Source organism: Mauremys reevesii, linkage group 1, assembly GCF_016161935.1.
Source record: "Mauremys reevesii isolate NIE-2019 linkage group 1, ASM1616193v1, whole genome shotgun sequence".
Lineage (NCBI taxonomy): Eukaryota > Metazoa > Chordata > Testudines > Geoemydidae > Mauremys > Mauremys reevesii.
In genome coordinates this window covers 211,735,708-211,751,443 of record NC_052623.1, presented here as the reverse complement: position 1 = coordinate 211,751,443, position 15,736 = coordinate 211,735,708, and the positions used below count along the sequence as shown (strand labels likewise).

Here is a 15,736-nt window from a genome sequence, read left to right as displayed (position 1 = left end):
TCTCAGGGCAAAGTGTCTCATTCCCCTTCTAGTGCTGGTCCTACTATTGCTACAAGTTGCTCTATTAGGGCAAGTGGCAGAACTCTGAGCAGTGCATGTAAAGGGTGCAACCTGCTGATGAACCATGTCAATGTGAGTGTGGCTCCACATGATGGAATTCAATTTTTTCAGATTGCTTTTTATAATAAACCTAGAAAATTACACGCACACAAAAAACTATTAAAAGACCATTATTAAGGTTGCTAAGACAAGTACTTAAAAGTTAAGAAATCCTCCTGTGCATATGCATTATGCCGTGTTTAATTACATGATCACATACTGTTTTTCCCACACGACCCCTGCCTCAGTCACTACACAGAATGGACCTACTCTAGAGATGAATCAGGGTTGTGTAGTAAAGGAGGCTGTTGTCTGTAGGATTCTGCCATGAGGCAGAAGTTGAAAGATATGTACTCTTACTAGTACCAGAAAGCATGGGTGTAGACCTGCCCCCATCCCCTCACCTAAGGGAGTGGAACCATTGAGTCCAGGCTACTAGTGATTTATGAGGACAATGAAAAAGGAAAAACAGGATCAGGAAAGGGGTCAAAAATCCAGGGGGAGACACCGAACAGTGTGTCCTAGACAGCATCCACTGCTCCTCAAAGGCATGTAAGGAGTCAGTGGACACCACCCAGAGGAAAACTGCTTGGAGATATGATTGGATAAAGGAACAGAAATAGACCCCACTGCCCCCTCCCGTTCAGCTTCTTCCTCCTGGATAGATGGCTGGCCCTCTTGGCCAGCACCAGGAGAAGGTTGCCAAGGCAGTCTCGTGACTTTGTAGCACAGTGTGGTAGACTGTTGTCAAGGAAGTTAATGTTGTGGTGGCCTGTAATCCTCTTTCCCTTTCAGAGCTATCAGAATTTACGTGCAGAACAAAAAAAAAATCTAGAGGTTCCAAGTGGAGATAGCCCGGCATAAATCTTGCTTGTGAAGTAAACAAAAGCCTGCCCAAGTCTTTAGGTTTCTTGTCAGAGACTGCAGCAGAGTTCTGAAATAGCTACAAGCAGGAAGAACATACTGGGGATTAGCATGTAGAGAAAAAAGCCAAGTATCCTCCTTTGCTTCAAATTCCACAATGCAGTTGTGCTAGTTTAGGGGCCTTTCAGCCAGAGTAAGATTTACCAGGTCAGCCTCATAGACTCACTTAACTCATAGAGTGAAACATGTACTCTCGTAAACTGAGACCCAGTAACTTGTATTTCTCAAATGCCTTCCATTTGATAGAGCTTTGCAGACTCACCAAACTAAAGTACAAACAGAAATCACTTAGCTATCCAGCGACACATAACAATTCAGGACAAAAAGTGGCAAATGCTGTATAAAAGTGAAACTGCAGAGGAAGTATAGGGAGGTAAAATGGAATTAAACAAAGATGGAATTTGAGCAAGCTAGTATTCTAAGGCAGGGTTTCTCACCAATTGGATTACAAACCCCAAAGGGAGGGGGCACAAAAGACAATCCAGGGCCCCAAGGCAGTGAAAGTTTTGTTACAATCTAAAAGCGAAAATCTCACTCCCTTGCTCCCTTACCTATAACGGTCAAATTATTCTCAGTCAACCTCTAAAATCTCACACTGTAATAATAAATAATAATTGTGAAGTGCTTTGAGATCTACAGATGAAAAGTGCCATATAAAGAGTTAGTTGATATTATATAGACTTATTGTTATCATTGGTACTCTCTAGTAAATGTGAGACAGTAGTGACAATTTTTGCTTTGAATAAGGGGCCACCAGCCAGAAAAGGTTGAGAAACATTGCTGTAAGGAAAAAATGTTATGGGATCTTTAATGATAATCAGAGCCCCAGTTTTGCAGGTCATGCAAAAGACAATACCTCCAGTAGCACTGTTCTCACAATGTTGTGCAGAGGTTTTCAATCTGTACTGACTTGGAGGGAAAATGCCCCCTATTGAATTACCAGCCCGACACCACTTCTTACAGGAGTAAAGTTGGGCTAAGGTAAGAAGAACAGGGAGAAAACAATGGAGAAGAACCAGGGCTGCATTTTCTGGAGGCTTCAAATCTGGTGTCCCAAGAATTCTGGAGATTCTCTTCTCATGGATATATGTTAAAGGAATGCTAATCGTTTTATGGCCAATAGCTTTACCAATTTTCCCTTTACTTTTTCTTATACTGGACCTCCAAGAAACCCCAGCCTTCAGGCCCTTCATCCAGGCAACCTGCCATGCACCTGAAGATAGCTGGATAAAGTTCCCTCTGGAGCCTGTAAATGCCATTCCTCCAAGCAGAAGGTGTCATTAGAATGACACTGCTCTTTCACTGGCCTTAATCTTATCTTCTGGGCTTCTTGTCTATGACTTAAATGTTTCTCTTGGGGTGGTTGCTTCAGACTGTGTAATCTGTTTTTATTTTTCTCCATTGTCTTCTACCCAATCTCCTCATCCCTCCCCAACTTTACTCCTGTAAGGAGAGCATTTGTTTACAAGAGAGAGCTCATGGGGCCTGCTGCTGGCTATTTAAGGAGACTGTATCTCCTTATGGAGTGTGAGATGAGACACGCAATAGGAAGTGGCCAGTAGGAGATTGCTTGACTCACATGAACACTTCAGGGCTGCCAAGTCTTTGCAGTCTCTGAGCCAGGAGAGTCCCGTAAGATCTAAATTGCTTAGATGTCTTCAAAAGTATATGTTTCTCTCTGCTTTGCTTTTCAGTGTTCCTAGGGTAGGACCCTGTATTTCTCAAGTGTAAGAACAGGAGCTCTTTGCTTGTAAGCTTTCCACCATCCCCCAGTGCCCTCCTCTTACCCATCTCTGCATTGTATTTCAGTTCTTAAATCTGTAACGTAAATCATCCATGTTATTGCTGTACTGAATCCTGGCATACTTGATGGCTTCCATCTGTTGTATTTCTGTATACTACTTCTGGGCCTGCTGGGCTCTAGAGATTTTTATCATGCTCTTGGCGGACCAGAGCTGTGCTTGTTTTGTAGGGGCCATGAACATAGTTTATGCTGCCAGCCAACATTCTCTCTCTTATTTAGGAGAAACTGTTTTAAATTATGTGTATTCTAAGGCTAGTGGCTTTTTATAGAACATGTTGCTCTAAACTAAGTCTGCAGAGGTGAGAGCACAGCAGTGATCCCCAAAACAGAGGGTAATTGAAGCAAGGTGTGAGTCGCTAACGCTGAGTAAGCCATTGTACACACAAAGGCAGCTAATCCTGTCTTTTCTTTATTCCTGCTCTGATGTGAGCATTCCTTGGTCTGCGCAGGAGTCTGGTGCTGCTGGAAGGTGACCTCACTGGAGAGAAAAGTCCTCTATCTATCCCCCAAAAAATACTGTATTCCTGGATAACATTTTATTGCTACCATTGCATTACGTGTAATCAATTATGCTTCTGCATATTGAATGTCTGTGGTGAACTTAAGTTCATTGTTTCAATGCTCTATCCTCTCCTGTTGTCAGGGAGTGAAAATTACCGTGGTGCAAGATTTGAAATCTGCTATATTCAGACCAGTGACAAAAACACTTGGCTAGAGTGAGGGATCAAGTGACAGTTTTAGGGTCAGAGGTCTCTCACCATTAGAACTAATGGCAAATCTGAATGTCAGTGGGAAAACTGGTCAGCTCCACTTTCTAGTAGTGCACACCCTCTGATTCTAGCCTTGGTACGTCATAAAATATCAGTCTTAAAACACTGCTCTTTCCAATTGCTTCTCCCTCCCGCTACATCGCACGCACACTCAACCTCCCAATCTGGTTGTACTGTTTAAGGATGGGGACACTGTACTTTTCAAGGACACTGTTTGCTTCTTTCAGCTCAAATATTGAGCTTAAACTAAAGATGATCTGTTTGGGACTGACCTTTACATACAAAATATCTCTTTATTTTTAATCCATCATTCTGTCAGAATTTTTCCATTCCGTAAATTGCAGCAGCAATATACGAACTCTCTCGTGCCAGCACCTATATGTTTCTGTTGACATGCTGGACGCCAGTGCAGTAAACGAAAAGGAAACTGTGCTATAGTTCAACAAACAAAATTTGAAAGGAAAACCATTTTCAGGCTTCTCTCTCTCCTCCCCCTCATCTCCTCCTCCCCACACACACCCCCAACACATCTGAAAACAGCCAGGGCCTGCAATAAGTTTGTTTGCATTAGCACCTTCCAACTCTCCTTAGAAGTTGCTCTCTAAATGCAAAGCTTCCAGTTGCTCCCAAATTTGTTCTGTTCAGTGTGCCTTCACATCATTTCCCCTGCTAACTGCAGATAAACTGCATTTGCCACATTGGTAACCCTGATTTATATATTCTAAAGATAGTTACTATGTGGGTTTTGTAGTCCAGAGGGAATTATGCTTTATATTCAATCCAAAGCTGAGCAAGTGGAATGGCTGACACATTGCAAGGTGAGGGACGAAATAGTCCCTGGACTAAAAGTTTGAGACACAGGGAATTTTTTACCACTAACAAATTACCGTATTCAGTAGTGTACATACACACAGATCTGTCTCCTCCAGTCAACAGGGACTGGGCTTACTGTATGTGTTGGAAGAATGGGATGTGCTGTGGTGTCCGAGTGGAAAGATTGGTTGAAGCCAGTTTTACATTGTGCTCTAAAAATGTGGTTTGAGATCATCCTCTTCCCTTCCCAGAAATCATTTCAATGTATGTAGACCAGTTGCCCACACTAATAGGCATTAACAAAACAACACCTGGCTGGTAATTCCTTATCTGATTTACATGGGGAGGACAAAGATGAGGTAGCTGCTCTACATTGTGTCCTGTTACAAAAAGATCTGAAAGAGAGTCAAAGTTAAGACCTAAAATTAAGACTTGCGGGTTTTGGGCAGCAGATGTGAGTTGGGTCTGATGCCATCTGAGCAGATGTAGTGTATAGGAAAGAGGGAAACAAATACCCAGAACAGAGAGGATGTATCTATCAGTGGGGTCTTGGAACAACTGAAGGTCACTTTTTTTCTAAATTGCTGTAGGAAAGCTGGTGCTAACAGGCATTAAAACCAAGGCAAAGAAAAAGATTGATCTGAGTAATCTGGAAGTGCAGAGTTTTGGAAATAGCAGAATGGGAAGGAGTAAATAGACACCAATTCTGTGCAGCAATACAGAGGTGTAGAATTAAGAAAAATGTCAGTCTGAAGTTTGAAGCACTACTCTGTAGTGCAAGTAACAGCTTGCTAGACTAGCAATTGAGATGGAGTATTCTTTATTGGTGTGTGCTTGCAGTTACAATGCTGACGCTTGATTGGCTTATATGAGTACAGAATAATATGTTGAACTTGAAGACTCAGAAATGGCATCAGTTTAATTCTTTTTTTTTTTTCTATGTTTAGGTCTCAACGTGGTTTTTCACAACCTTTACCGTCTCAGGGCTAAAGGACAAAATCCACTATGTGGAAAACCTTCAGCAATTGTTCACAGCCATACCCCCAGAACAGATTGACTTCCCCCCTTTTGTCCTTGAATATGATGCCAGGGTAAGTGGCTTCAGGTGATAAGCATCTGTTTATGCTCCCAAGTACAGTTGTTGAATATCTTACTGCTTTGTGAAGAAGACTGGAACAAGTCATCTTCACCCTCTTAAAAGGAAGCCTAGATGGATTGCTGGGGAGACTAACAGCTCTTTTTGAACTTCGTAGAAACAGTCAGTTGTCCCATGTTAGTCTTTTCTACGTCAGTCTCTGAGGAGAGGGTTTGGCCCAGAAACAGCCCTTAATTCCAGTAGAGGCTTCTCTTATATTATTTTTGTGTGTAAATTAGGGACAGCGCTCTTTGCCTAGCCAAGGACCACACCAAGTTTGTATTAAATGAAGACAATTGTAGCCAACCTAATCAGTAACCTAGATGGAGATGCAGCATTGATCTGAGCAGCCTGGATTGCAGACCTGTAGTCCTCATGGGCCCACACCTCCATAATGAAGATTAGGGTCATTATGGTCTGCTTTTCTTGGGGAAGAGAAGTCTCTTTGATGAAGCAGATTGTGTCCATTAACTGGAATGCAGAAGTATGGCTCGTCTCTCTTCTTGAATCCTAGGTGCCCTACAGATGCAGATCTTAGAAGTATTCACCTCTCTTATTCTCTCTGCTTGCTTCTCTCCCTCATCTTGCTTATCTCCTGACAGCCTCCCTAAGCTTTCAGTTTTCCATGGCTTATCGAGTAGCTATATGGTGCTATTAACAGTTACCTGTAACACTCTAAAACCTGACACACAGAGGATTGTTGCTGTCTGCCATCCCACTGCTGTTGGAGCTGCTTTGTGTTGTCTTGTATTGTTTCACGGCCTTCAAACTTTGTTTCCTTTTCCCAGCCCCAAATTAACACATACACCAGGGTGGGCAAATTACGGCCTGTGGGCTGGATCCGGCCTGCGACCCGTTTTTTAAGCCGGTCCACAAGCCACACCACACGGCTCGGCCCCGCTCTGGCCGAGGCGCTGGGTCGGGGGCCAGACCACGCAGCTCGGCCCCTCTCCGGCTCCTATGCGCTCCAATGGGAGCTGCAGGGGCGGTGGCTGAAGATGGGGCAGTTCGCAGAGCTGCCTGTCCACAGCTCCGCATAGGTGCCGGAGCAGGGACATGCCACTGCTTTCAGGAGCCACTTGAGGTAAGCACTGCTCAGAGCCTGCACCCCCTGAGCTTCTCCCCGCACCCCCTGAGCTTCTCCCCACACCCCTGACCCAGCCCTGATCCCCCTCTTGCTCTCCAAACCCCTTGATCCCAGCCCGGAGCACCCTTCTGCACCCCAAGCCTCTCATCCCCAGTCCCACCCCAAAGCCCACACCCCCAGCCAGAACCTGCACCCCTTCCCATACTCCAGCCCTGATCCCCCTCCCACCCTCCAAACCTCTCGGTCCCAGTCCAGAGAACCCTCCTACACCCCAAACTCCTCATCCCCAGTCCCACCCCAGAGCCCGCACCCCAACCCCAATTTTGTGAGCATTCACGACCCGCCATACAGTTTCTATTCCCCGATGTGGCCCTCGGGCCAAAAAGTTTGCCCACCCCTGCCATGCACACCTTAGGGAAAGGGAGTGGAGAGGAGGAACAGCTCTTGGCTGTCTTAGTCCTTTCTTCCTCCTGGACTTCTCCCCCAAAGTGCAGGACAAATGTGACTCAGCGTCATTCTGACCCAAATTTGCCCTCACTTCAAATACTGAGGAACAGACACTGCATGTGTCTGCAGCAGTGTGCCATCTTGAGCAGACCTACTTGCCACATTATATGCTGGCATTTGCAGTCTCGACAGGTCATGGCTTTGGTTTTAGGCTAAAGCAGCTGTGATCTGCTGTGTTCAAATCAGGAGCAAGCAACTTTCAGGCTCCCAGCAAGTTGCCAATGTCGTTCTCAGCGGGGTGAAGTTTGGATGCTACTGTACTAGGATATGAGAGGGGTGGTCAAGAATGTTTGTTTAATTATGCCTCCTTTTCATCCATCAGTTGCATGCACTTGAGAGTTGGAGACACATTTAGTTAACTTCTCATTCCTTTATCACAGGAAAATGGGCCTTACTATTCTTCTTACCCTTCATCCCCTGACCTGTGATCTACAGCCCTGCAATACTGCTGGTTTCCCATGGATCCGATGACCTGATGCCTGCCAATCCCATGTGCATTTGTCCATGTACAGAATTCAGAGAAAGGGTTTTGCCCCCAGCTCTCTGGTATTTTTTTACTGATAAGATATTTTCAAGCACACAAGCAATCGGAGAACTTTATGCCACTGTGAACTGTACTACTATTTCAGATCTATTTATCCAAAGGAAAAGTTGATTTCAGGATCACTTGGTGGATTTTATTTTCTTCTTCTTTTGGAAGGTATTGAGTTTTATGCCTGAATTGACTTTTTTGCTCTCCCGGAAAACCATCAGAGATACTTTAATCATGTTTTTACTTAATATTGCCTGGTTCCAGCTCCATTTATAATACCCTGTTTTACAAATGATATACAGTACCAGCCTGACACTGTTGCTCATCTTATGGTCTAAGCTTCAGTTCCAATTATTTTTTGCCTTCTGTTAGTGCTGATTGTTCTAGTGATGACCCTGCAAAAGTAGCTGGAATCAGGAATATCGCAACCACAGAGTGAGGAAAGCACTACGCCAAGCGAACTCTGTGGCAGTGTTTAATACCATAAATGCTATAGTCCTTGTCTGTTTTCCCTGGAAGATGTGATGCCATTGCTCTCCCATTAAGAATAAAATTGAAAAATATGTCTGCATCTCTCCTGTAATTCTAGGTATTTGTGGTCTCTCATCTTTCAAACAGACAGATGCATAAATGTTGTAAATGAATGCCATCTGCTTGACATTGCAGCCAGCACCCTAATTACTCTTGTATGTATTAAAAGATTCAGTGATGCAACTTCTATTTTCTTGAAAATAATCAGGCTCTGGGAAAAGACTCTACTCTCCCTCTCGTAGTGTAACAGGGACACTATCAACTAGCTCTGAGAGCTCTGGCAAGTAAAGCTTTAAACGTTGACTTCCCAAGGGTATAAGATTGGAGGTCCAGCATAGTGTACACAATCCATGAAACATTTACAAAAGTGGGGGAGATACTCTCATTAAATACATTTGCGATGGCACCTTCCAAATCACTGCACGCCATGACAGAGTCCCTGCCGGACATAGTTTGTGCACAAAAAATTGTTTTGGGAGACTGTGTGGTTCTCTGTTCCCTTTTAGGTACCTTCCTTGCACCAGTGAATAGAGGAAAGAAACCTACTTGTAACTGTTCCCAGGCAAAAACCTTTTTGATATTAAAAACAGATTCCTCCTCCTGTCTTTTTGGACCCTCTGGCCTTTCAAGAAAACACAGAAATTGTGGGGGACTTTGATCATCTGGTGAAATGTATGAGAAGGTTAGCAATTTATACTGCATTCTAAAATTCCTCTGCACATTGATTAGCTATGAAACTGTGACTGTTGAGCTAATGCAAGAGGTAGACTGCAGTCACCCTTATTGTTAGAGATGGTAGATGAAGTAGCTAGGGCTGTGGTAGTTATGATCAATTTTGACACGTCTCTTTTGGACCCTTTAGTCTCTGTGGCTGCACATCACGGTTTACTTTACAATCTTCAGTTTGTCACTTCTGCAAACTAGGATCACAGCCTTCAAGTTCCTCCAGTGGTACCTTCTACTTGTGCCTCAGAGATGGGCTTCCAGTGTGGGGGGGGGAGGGGGGGAGATCTTAGGCTGCTCTTCCCTCCGTCCCCCCCAACATTCACCACCAGACATGGAATATTTTAGTCTGTGAGATGGATATTTTGCATATGTAGCAATATGTGTAAAATGGGATTTTTATAGCGGTACCTACTTAGGAACATTCATGCCTTGCTTGGAATCAGAATGAGCTCTGTAATAATATATAGCACTTAGATGGTGCTTTACAAACATTAAGGCCTGGTTCCACAAAGGGACTTAAGCATCACAATGCTGAGCATTGTGGAACCTAGCTTTTAGGTTCCTAGCAAATGACAGGAACAACCCTACAATCCATAGTCTGAGTTAGGTGCCTATGCTCCAATACAATGAATGGGAAGACATAGACATATCACAATGTGATCTACAGATGCCAGCATGCTAGGCAGGGTGCTACATAAACTAGCCAATGGGAGAGTCAATAGGAGAGACTGAGGGAGACCTACATCGGAATATCCCATAGCTCAGTGGTTAGAGCATGAACCTGAGAGGGAGGATTTGAACAGGGGTCTCCCTTCTTCTCCTCCTAGCAGAGGGTGGGAATTGAACCTGGGTCTCCCATATCCCATATGAAGCTTCTAACCACTAAGCTAAAAGTTACAAGATGGGCTTCTGCTAATGCCACCACAAGATTTTGAATGGGACCCAATCCAGTGGGCAGCCTTTGAGTATGCCTACCAGATCAGGTCCCACCTGCAACCCAGATGGCTGAACTCCTGTCTTCCCCTGGTTTGTGAATTGTTCTGGGGCTTAGGCCGGAGATAGGTGACCAGACACCTGTCTTTTTTGCCCTCCTCCACAGCATGGGTCACTTGCAGGTTTAAACTAGTATAAATGGTGAATTCTGTGTAACTTGAAGTCTTTAAATCATAATTTGGCTTCAGTAACTCAGCCAGAGGTTATGGGTCTATTGCAGGAGTGGTGGGTGAGGTTCTGTGGCCTCAGTGTGGCTGTCAGAGTAGATGACCATGATGGTCCCTTCTGGAATTAGAATCTATGAATCTGAGGCAGCAGTGCACATGCCCAAAGGCAAAAACTTAAGCCTGATCTATACCTAAAATGTAGGTCAACATGGCATAACCCTAAGCACCACAGCTAACCTAGCCCCCAGTGTAGATGCAGCTAGGTCGAGGGAAGAGGGCTTCTTGGGGCAACAGAAAAACCCTTCCATTGTTATAGTTACTTCTCATACATGCATATGCCCATTGAGGTAGGTAAATACTGTTATCCCTGATTAACAAATGAGAACCTGAGACTGCAAGATGTGAAATCATTTAGGCAGACACAGCAAAGTCAAGATCAGAATTAGGAGTCCCCAGGTCTCCTCTTGATGCAAGGACTTTGCGTTACCTTCAGGGGTGAAAGTAATAATAAATTCTTACCGGTACGGGGGCTGGATCTGGCCTCCCGAAGGGTCGGGGCCTTGGGCGGAAGGGGCATGGCTGGAGGGGTCAGCCTCCCCCAGGCAGCCCATCCGTGCTGCCTGGCTCCTGCTGCCCGAGGCTCCAGCAGCAATTTAAAAGGGCCCGGGGCTCTGGCAGCGGCCGGGAGCCAGGGCCCTTTTAAATCGCTGGCCCCCGGGGCAGCTGCCCTTTTGCCTCCCCTGTCAGCGGCCCTGCTGGTAGGGTCCCTACCGGCAGGGCTGCCGATGCGGTGAGGGAAGGGGCAGCAACATTAAAGCGCTGCCGCAGCAGTGTTTTAACATTGCTGCCCTTTCCCAACCTCCCATTGGCGGCCCTGCCGGTATGGACCCTACTGGCAGGGCCGCCAAGAGGGAGGCAAAAGGGGCAGGGATGTTAAAACTTTTAACATGGGCTGCGTACGGGCCGGTACCGGCTTCTTACCAGCCAACACCAGCTCACTTTCACCCCTGCTTACCTTCCAGTTGTAGAGGAGAAGTATACTGCTGGGGCTCATGAAAGAGCATGCTGTTGATGCTGCCTTGAGTCTCTTCCCTTGCTGTGCCCCTTTGGCTCATAAGCTCTGTTTATATTGTCCTCAGCATTTCAATACGTGTCAGTCACTGATGAAGATGTTCATTAACTGGGGATTGTTGGCAGCACTTAATATGCAATTTCTGATTGGTATTTCAGTAATACTGAGTGTGCCTCAGGCCCTCTACTATAGCAGTTTTGCCACAGGAAAAATTCAGAAACACTAGTGCAACAAAATTTCGGGAGTTAAGATATGTCTTGCTGCCTGAGATACCATTCCGTTGGAGCCCACTGAGCTATGCTTTTTTTATTCGCTTTTCAATGATTGTGAAAATCCGCAGTACTCTGATACACCGCAGCCATTGTTGCCTGTATGCGCCCCATTCTTAGCCCCAGCTGTTTTACAGCTGCCCTCACACAGCAGCTGTTTATAACCAACAGTGAATTTTCAGTGTCTCTAATAATTTGTGTATTTTTCCACCCCCAGTTAACCATCTGCTGTTTTTCACATCCATATCTCTATCAGGAGGGCTGTAACTCCTCACTGCTTAATAGGCAGATTTAAGGTAATTCATTCACACAGTGTTGTGAAAACGGAACTTTTTTTCTGCTTCAGCAACTTAAAAACTTTTCCTATCCTCTTGGCTCACACATGGCTTGGAAAGGCAAGGTGGGTGAGGTAATATGTTTTATTGGACCAACTTCTGCTTGGAGTCATGCAGTCCTGAGTACTGTTCTGAAGGCTGTATCTGCATGTTTCTCTACAATTCTAGTTCAGTAATCTAAAAAATGACCTGGCTCCACCAAACTCAAATATGCTCCCACAGCATTTGCTAACCAGAAAGGAGATCTTGGTAATATGCACCTCTTTGTGAATTTGTCCCTTGAAATACTTCATTTAAAAAAAAAAATTACTTGAGTCCTACAACCTTGTGTACTCCAGGTCAAGCGGGATCTAAATTGCACAGCACGAACACTGCACTCTACCATGGCAGGTTTAAATATTGTGGCATTTTCAGATACTTCTTTTAAAATGGAGATTTATTTTATTGAATTAAACATGCTGATGAATAATCCAATCAGTAAAGTAGTCAGTGTTGTTTGATATTAAATTTACTTTTACACTTCCCTCACGTTTTAAATTTTCAATGCAAACACACTTTTGTACTAAAAAAATACCTTAATTGTAGATGCCGTCTGGGACTGGAGTGGGAGCTAGGGTAAACTGGGCATGGGGGCAGATAATTTTTGACACTTAGGAAGGTGGGGGAGGCAGTTGAGGATTATAGGATAAGCATATTAGTTGAACATTTCTGCTTCAAATTATCAGCAATGAAGTAGTTTTGGAGTCAATGCCCTATTGAAGTCAATGAGACAATTCATATTTCATTAACTGCTTGCTTCATGCCTTCTGCAGATGCATGGCATGGCTACATGGGGAAATTTACTGGCATAATTATACCCCTATAATTATACTGGTATAGTTCCCTATATAACTCTAGCAGTATAATTTCCCTATGTAGACAAGCCCTTAGGAGACAGCATTGTGGCAGTTACACCTGAAGCATATCTGTAAGGCTTTTATCACAAACAAGTGTTGCAAAGTGAATTATTTTAAATGAAACCTTCAGATTTTGGAGCACAATTCTGTAGCAAGGAGTGGATTCTGCAGTCACAAAATCGCAGAGTACATGGTGATCTGCTCATAAATGTTTATCATCCATTGTCTACACATTTATTTACCCATTTAGATTCCCCATCCTAACTGGGTAGATACGATTTCCTTGATTGTTATATCTTAAGAACTCAGTGCTCTGTTCTCAGAAGGAAACTCCTAATATATAAGAACATAAGAATGGTCATAATGGGTCAGACCAATGGTCCATCTAGCTCAATATCCTGACAGTGGCCAGTATCAGATGCTTCAGGCGGAATGAACAGAACAGAGCAATTATTGAGTGAGCCACACCCTGTTATCTAGTCCCAGCTTCTGGCAGTCTAGTTTAGGGACACTAAGCATGGGGTTGAGTCCCTGACCATCTTGGCTAATAGCCATTGATGGACCTATCCGCCATGAACTTACCTAGTTCTTTTTTAACCCAAGTATACTTTTGGTCTTCTCAACATCACCTGTCAATGAGTTCCACAGGTTGACTGTGTTGTGTGAATCCTTATGTTTGTTTTAAAGCTTCTACCTATTAATTTCATTGGGTGACCCCTGGTTCTTGTGTTATGTGAAGGGGTAGACAGCATTTCCCTTATTCACTTTTCCACACCATTTGTGATTTTATAGACCTCTCTCATATCCCTCCATAGTTGTCTGTTTTCTAAGCTGGAATCCCAGTCTTTTTAATCTCTCCTCATATGGAAGCTGTTTTCTACCACTAATCATTTTTTGTTACTCTTCTCTGTACCTTTTCCAGTTCTAATATATCTTTTTTTAAGGTGAGGAAACTAGAACTGCACACAGTATTCAAGATGTGAGCATATCATGGATTTATGTAGTGGCATTATGAGATTTTCTTGTATCTATCCCTTTCTTAATGGTTCCTAACATTCTGTTAACTTTTTTGACTGCCGCTGCACAGATGTTTTCAGAGAACTATCCAGAGTGAACTATCCAAGATCTCCTCTTTGAGTGGTAATAGCTAATTTAGAAGCCATTATTTTTGTAAGCATGTTTTTTAATCCGACGAAGTGGGTATTCACCCACGAAAGCTCATGCTCTAAAACGTCTGTTAGTCTATAAGGTGCCACAGGATTCTTTGCTGCTTTTACAGAGCCAGACTAACATGGCTACACCTCTGATACTTTCAATGTACGTTACTTTGCACTTACCAAGATTGAATTTAATCTGCCATTTTGTTGCCCAGTCACCCAGTTTTGTGAGAGCCCTTTGCAACTCTTCAGATATGTCTTCTCTACCCTCCGGATTGGCGGGTAGCGATCGATTTATCGCGTCTAGTCTAGACGCGATAAATCGACCCCTGAGCGCTCTCCTGTCGACTCCTGTACTCAAGCGCCACGAGAGGTGCAAGCAGAGTCGATGGGGGAGCGGCAGCAGTCGACTCACCGCGATGAAGACACCACGGTAAGTCAATCTAAGTACGTTGACTTCAGCTATGTTATCCACGTAGCGAAGTTGTGTAACTTAGATCGGCCCGATCTGGCCCTCTTCCCTTCCCTTCCCCCCCCCCTCCACCCTCCCCCAGTGTAGACAAGGGCTTAGTTAAGTCCAAAGCTGACTGCAATCTTGAGTAATTTTGTATTATCTGCAAACTTTGCCACCTCACTGTTTACCTTTTCTAGATCATTTGTTTATGTTGAATAGCACTGGTCCCAGTACAGATCCTTGGGGACCCCACTATTAATTACTCTCCATTGTGGAAACTGACCGTTATTCCCACCCTTTTTTTCCCTATCTTTTAACCACTTACTGATCCATGAGAGGAAGCTTCCCTCTTATCCCATGACTGTTTACTTTGCTTAGGAGCCTTAGCTATCACTGTTATTTCACTGGAAGGCCATATCTAGGTAAGAGGGCCATTCTAGTAGATCCGTACGGCACACTGTATGACACTTCTCATGCCCGGATCAGAAGATTGTTTTTAATTTCCACTCCCAGATGTGGCCTGTATTCCAGTCATGACACTTTGATTAGGAAGGTTGTTAGGGGAGCAGGGCTCTTCTCTACCTGTGTCTTGATCAAGTTCTCCTGTCACTGTTCAGAAAGATTAGGTGTCCTGGACTATATGGTGTTTCTTATTCAAAGCAATTTGAAGGCCTTTTGCTGCATGGCAATTGCTGAATATAGAACCGCTATTTCACTTCTCTCTGCAGTCCCTCTATTGCCAGGATCTAACTGGATACTTTCAGATGCAGCAGATACCAGAAGGTGCTGGACAGAAATAAAATGTTCTTCTATACAGTAGAATTTTGGCATTTTAATACAGATTTGTCATTTAAACTAAATTTTCAGACTTTTGGTGTTCTCCATATTCGTCTCCATTAAATATCTAGTATAGCGCACCTGACCTTTCTGGCATCTGCTCCCCTTTATCATCAGCCTAAGACTTTGGTGGTAGCCTGTCTCCCTTGCCTTATCTTCATGAATTAGGGCTTAGCTCTGGTGTGTGACTGAGCACTAAAGTGTCTGCAATGTTGCAAATGTCACACAAGGGATTAGCACCCAACTGCTGAGGCCAGGCACTCTACATGAAATTAATTTGGATGACTCTGCTGTAACACAAGCTGAGGTCAACTGGTCCACTTTGCTGATCTAGAAAATGTGAGAATGGCGAGTTATTACCTTTCCCTGTTCTCCGCGGCATTCGGTCATGAGAGAGACAACCCTTGATTTGGAGTTCACTTACATCATTTTAACTCCATTAAGTACCATGCACCTACTCCTGATTCCCAGGGGTGTCAGTGATATCAGAAACAGGCCCTGTGACTTATTAACAGGAAAGTATTATAGCACTAACCCTTAAGAAACTGGCTTGTTCCTAGGAAAAAGAACATGAGGGAACTATTTTCCCTAGGTGAGAGAGGAAGGTGGGGAGATGCTGGAGGAAGAA

The 15,736-nt window shown here is 44.1% G+C and overlaps 1 protein-coding gene across 4 annotated transcripts in view; it reads left to right on the top strand.

Annotated features, from left to right (window-relative positions):
- Positions 1 to 8,242, top strand: part of GDAP2 (ganglioside induced differentiation associated protein 2) — a 46,962-nt gene extending 38,720 nt beyond the window's left edge. For all 4 annotated transcript variants that reach the window (XM_039529344.1, XM_039529316.1, XM_039529324.1 and 1 more), the window contains exons 13-14: positions 5,358 to 5,501; positions 7,520 to 8,242. In XM_039529344.1, coding sequence (XP_039385278.1) covers positions 5,358 to 5,501; positions 7,520 to 7,567 — 192 coding nt within the window. In that variant the 3' untranslated portion in view covers positions 7,568 to 8,242. The remainder of the gene's footprint in view (positions 1 to 5,357; positions 5,502 to 7,519) is intronic.
- The last annotated feature ends 7,494 nt before the right edge of the window (positions 8,243 to 15,736 follow it).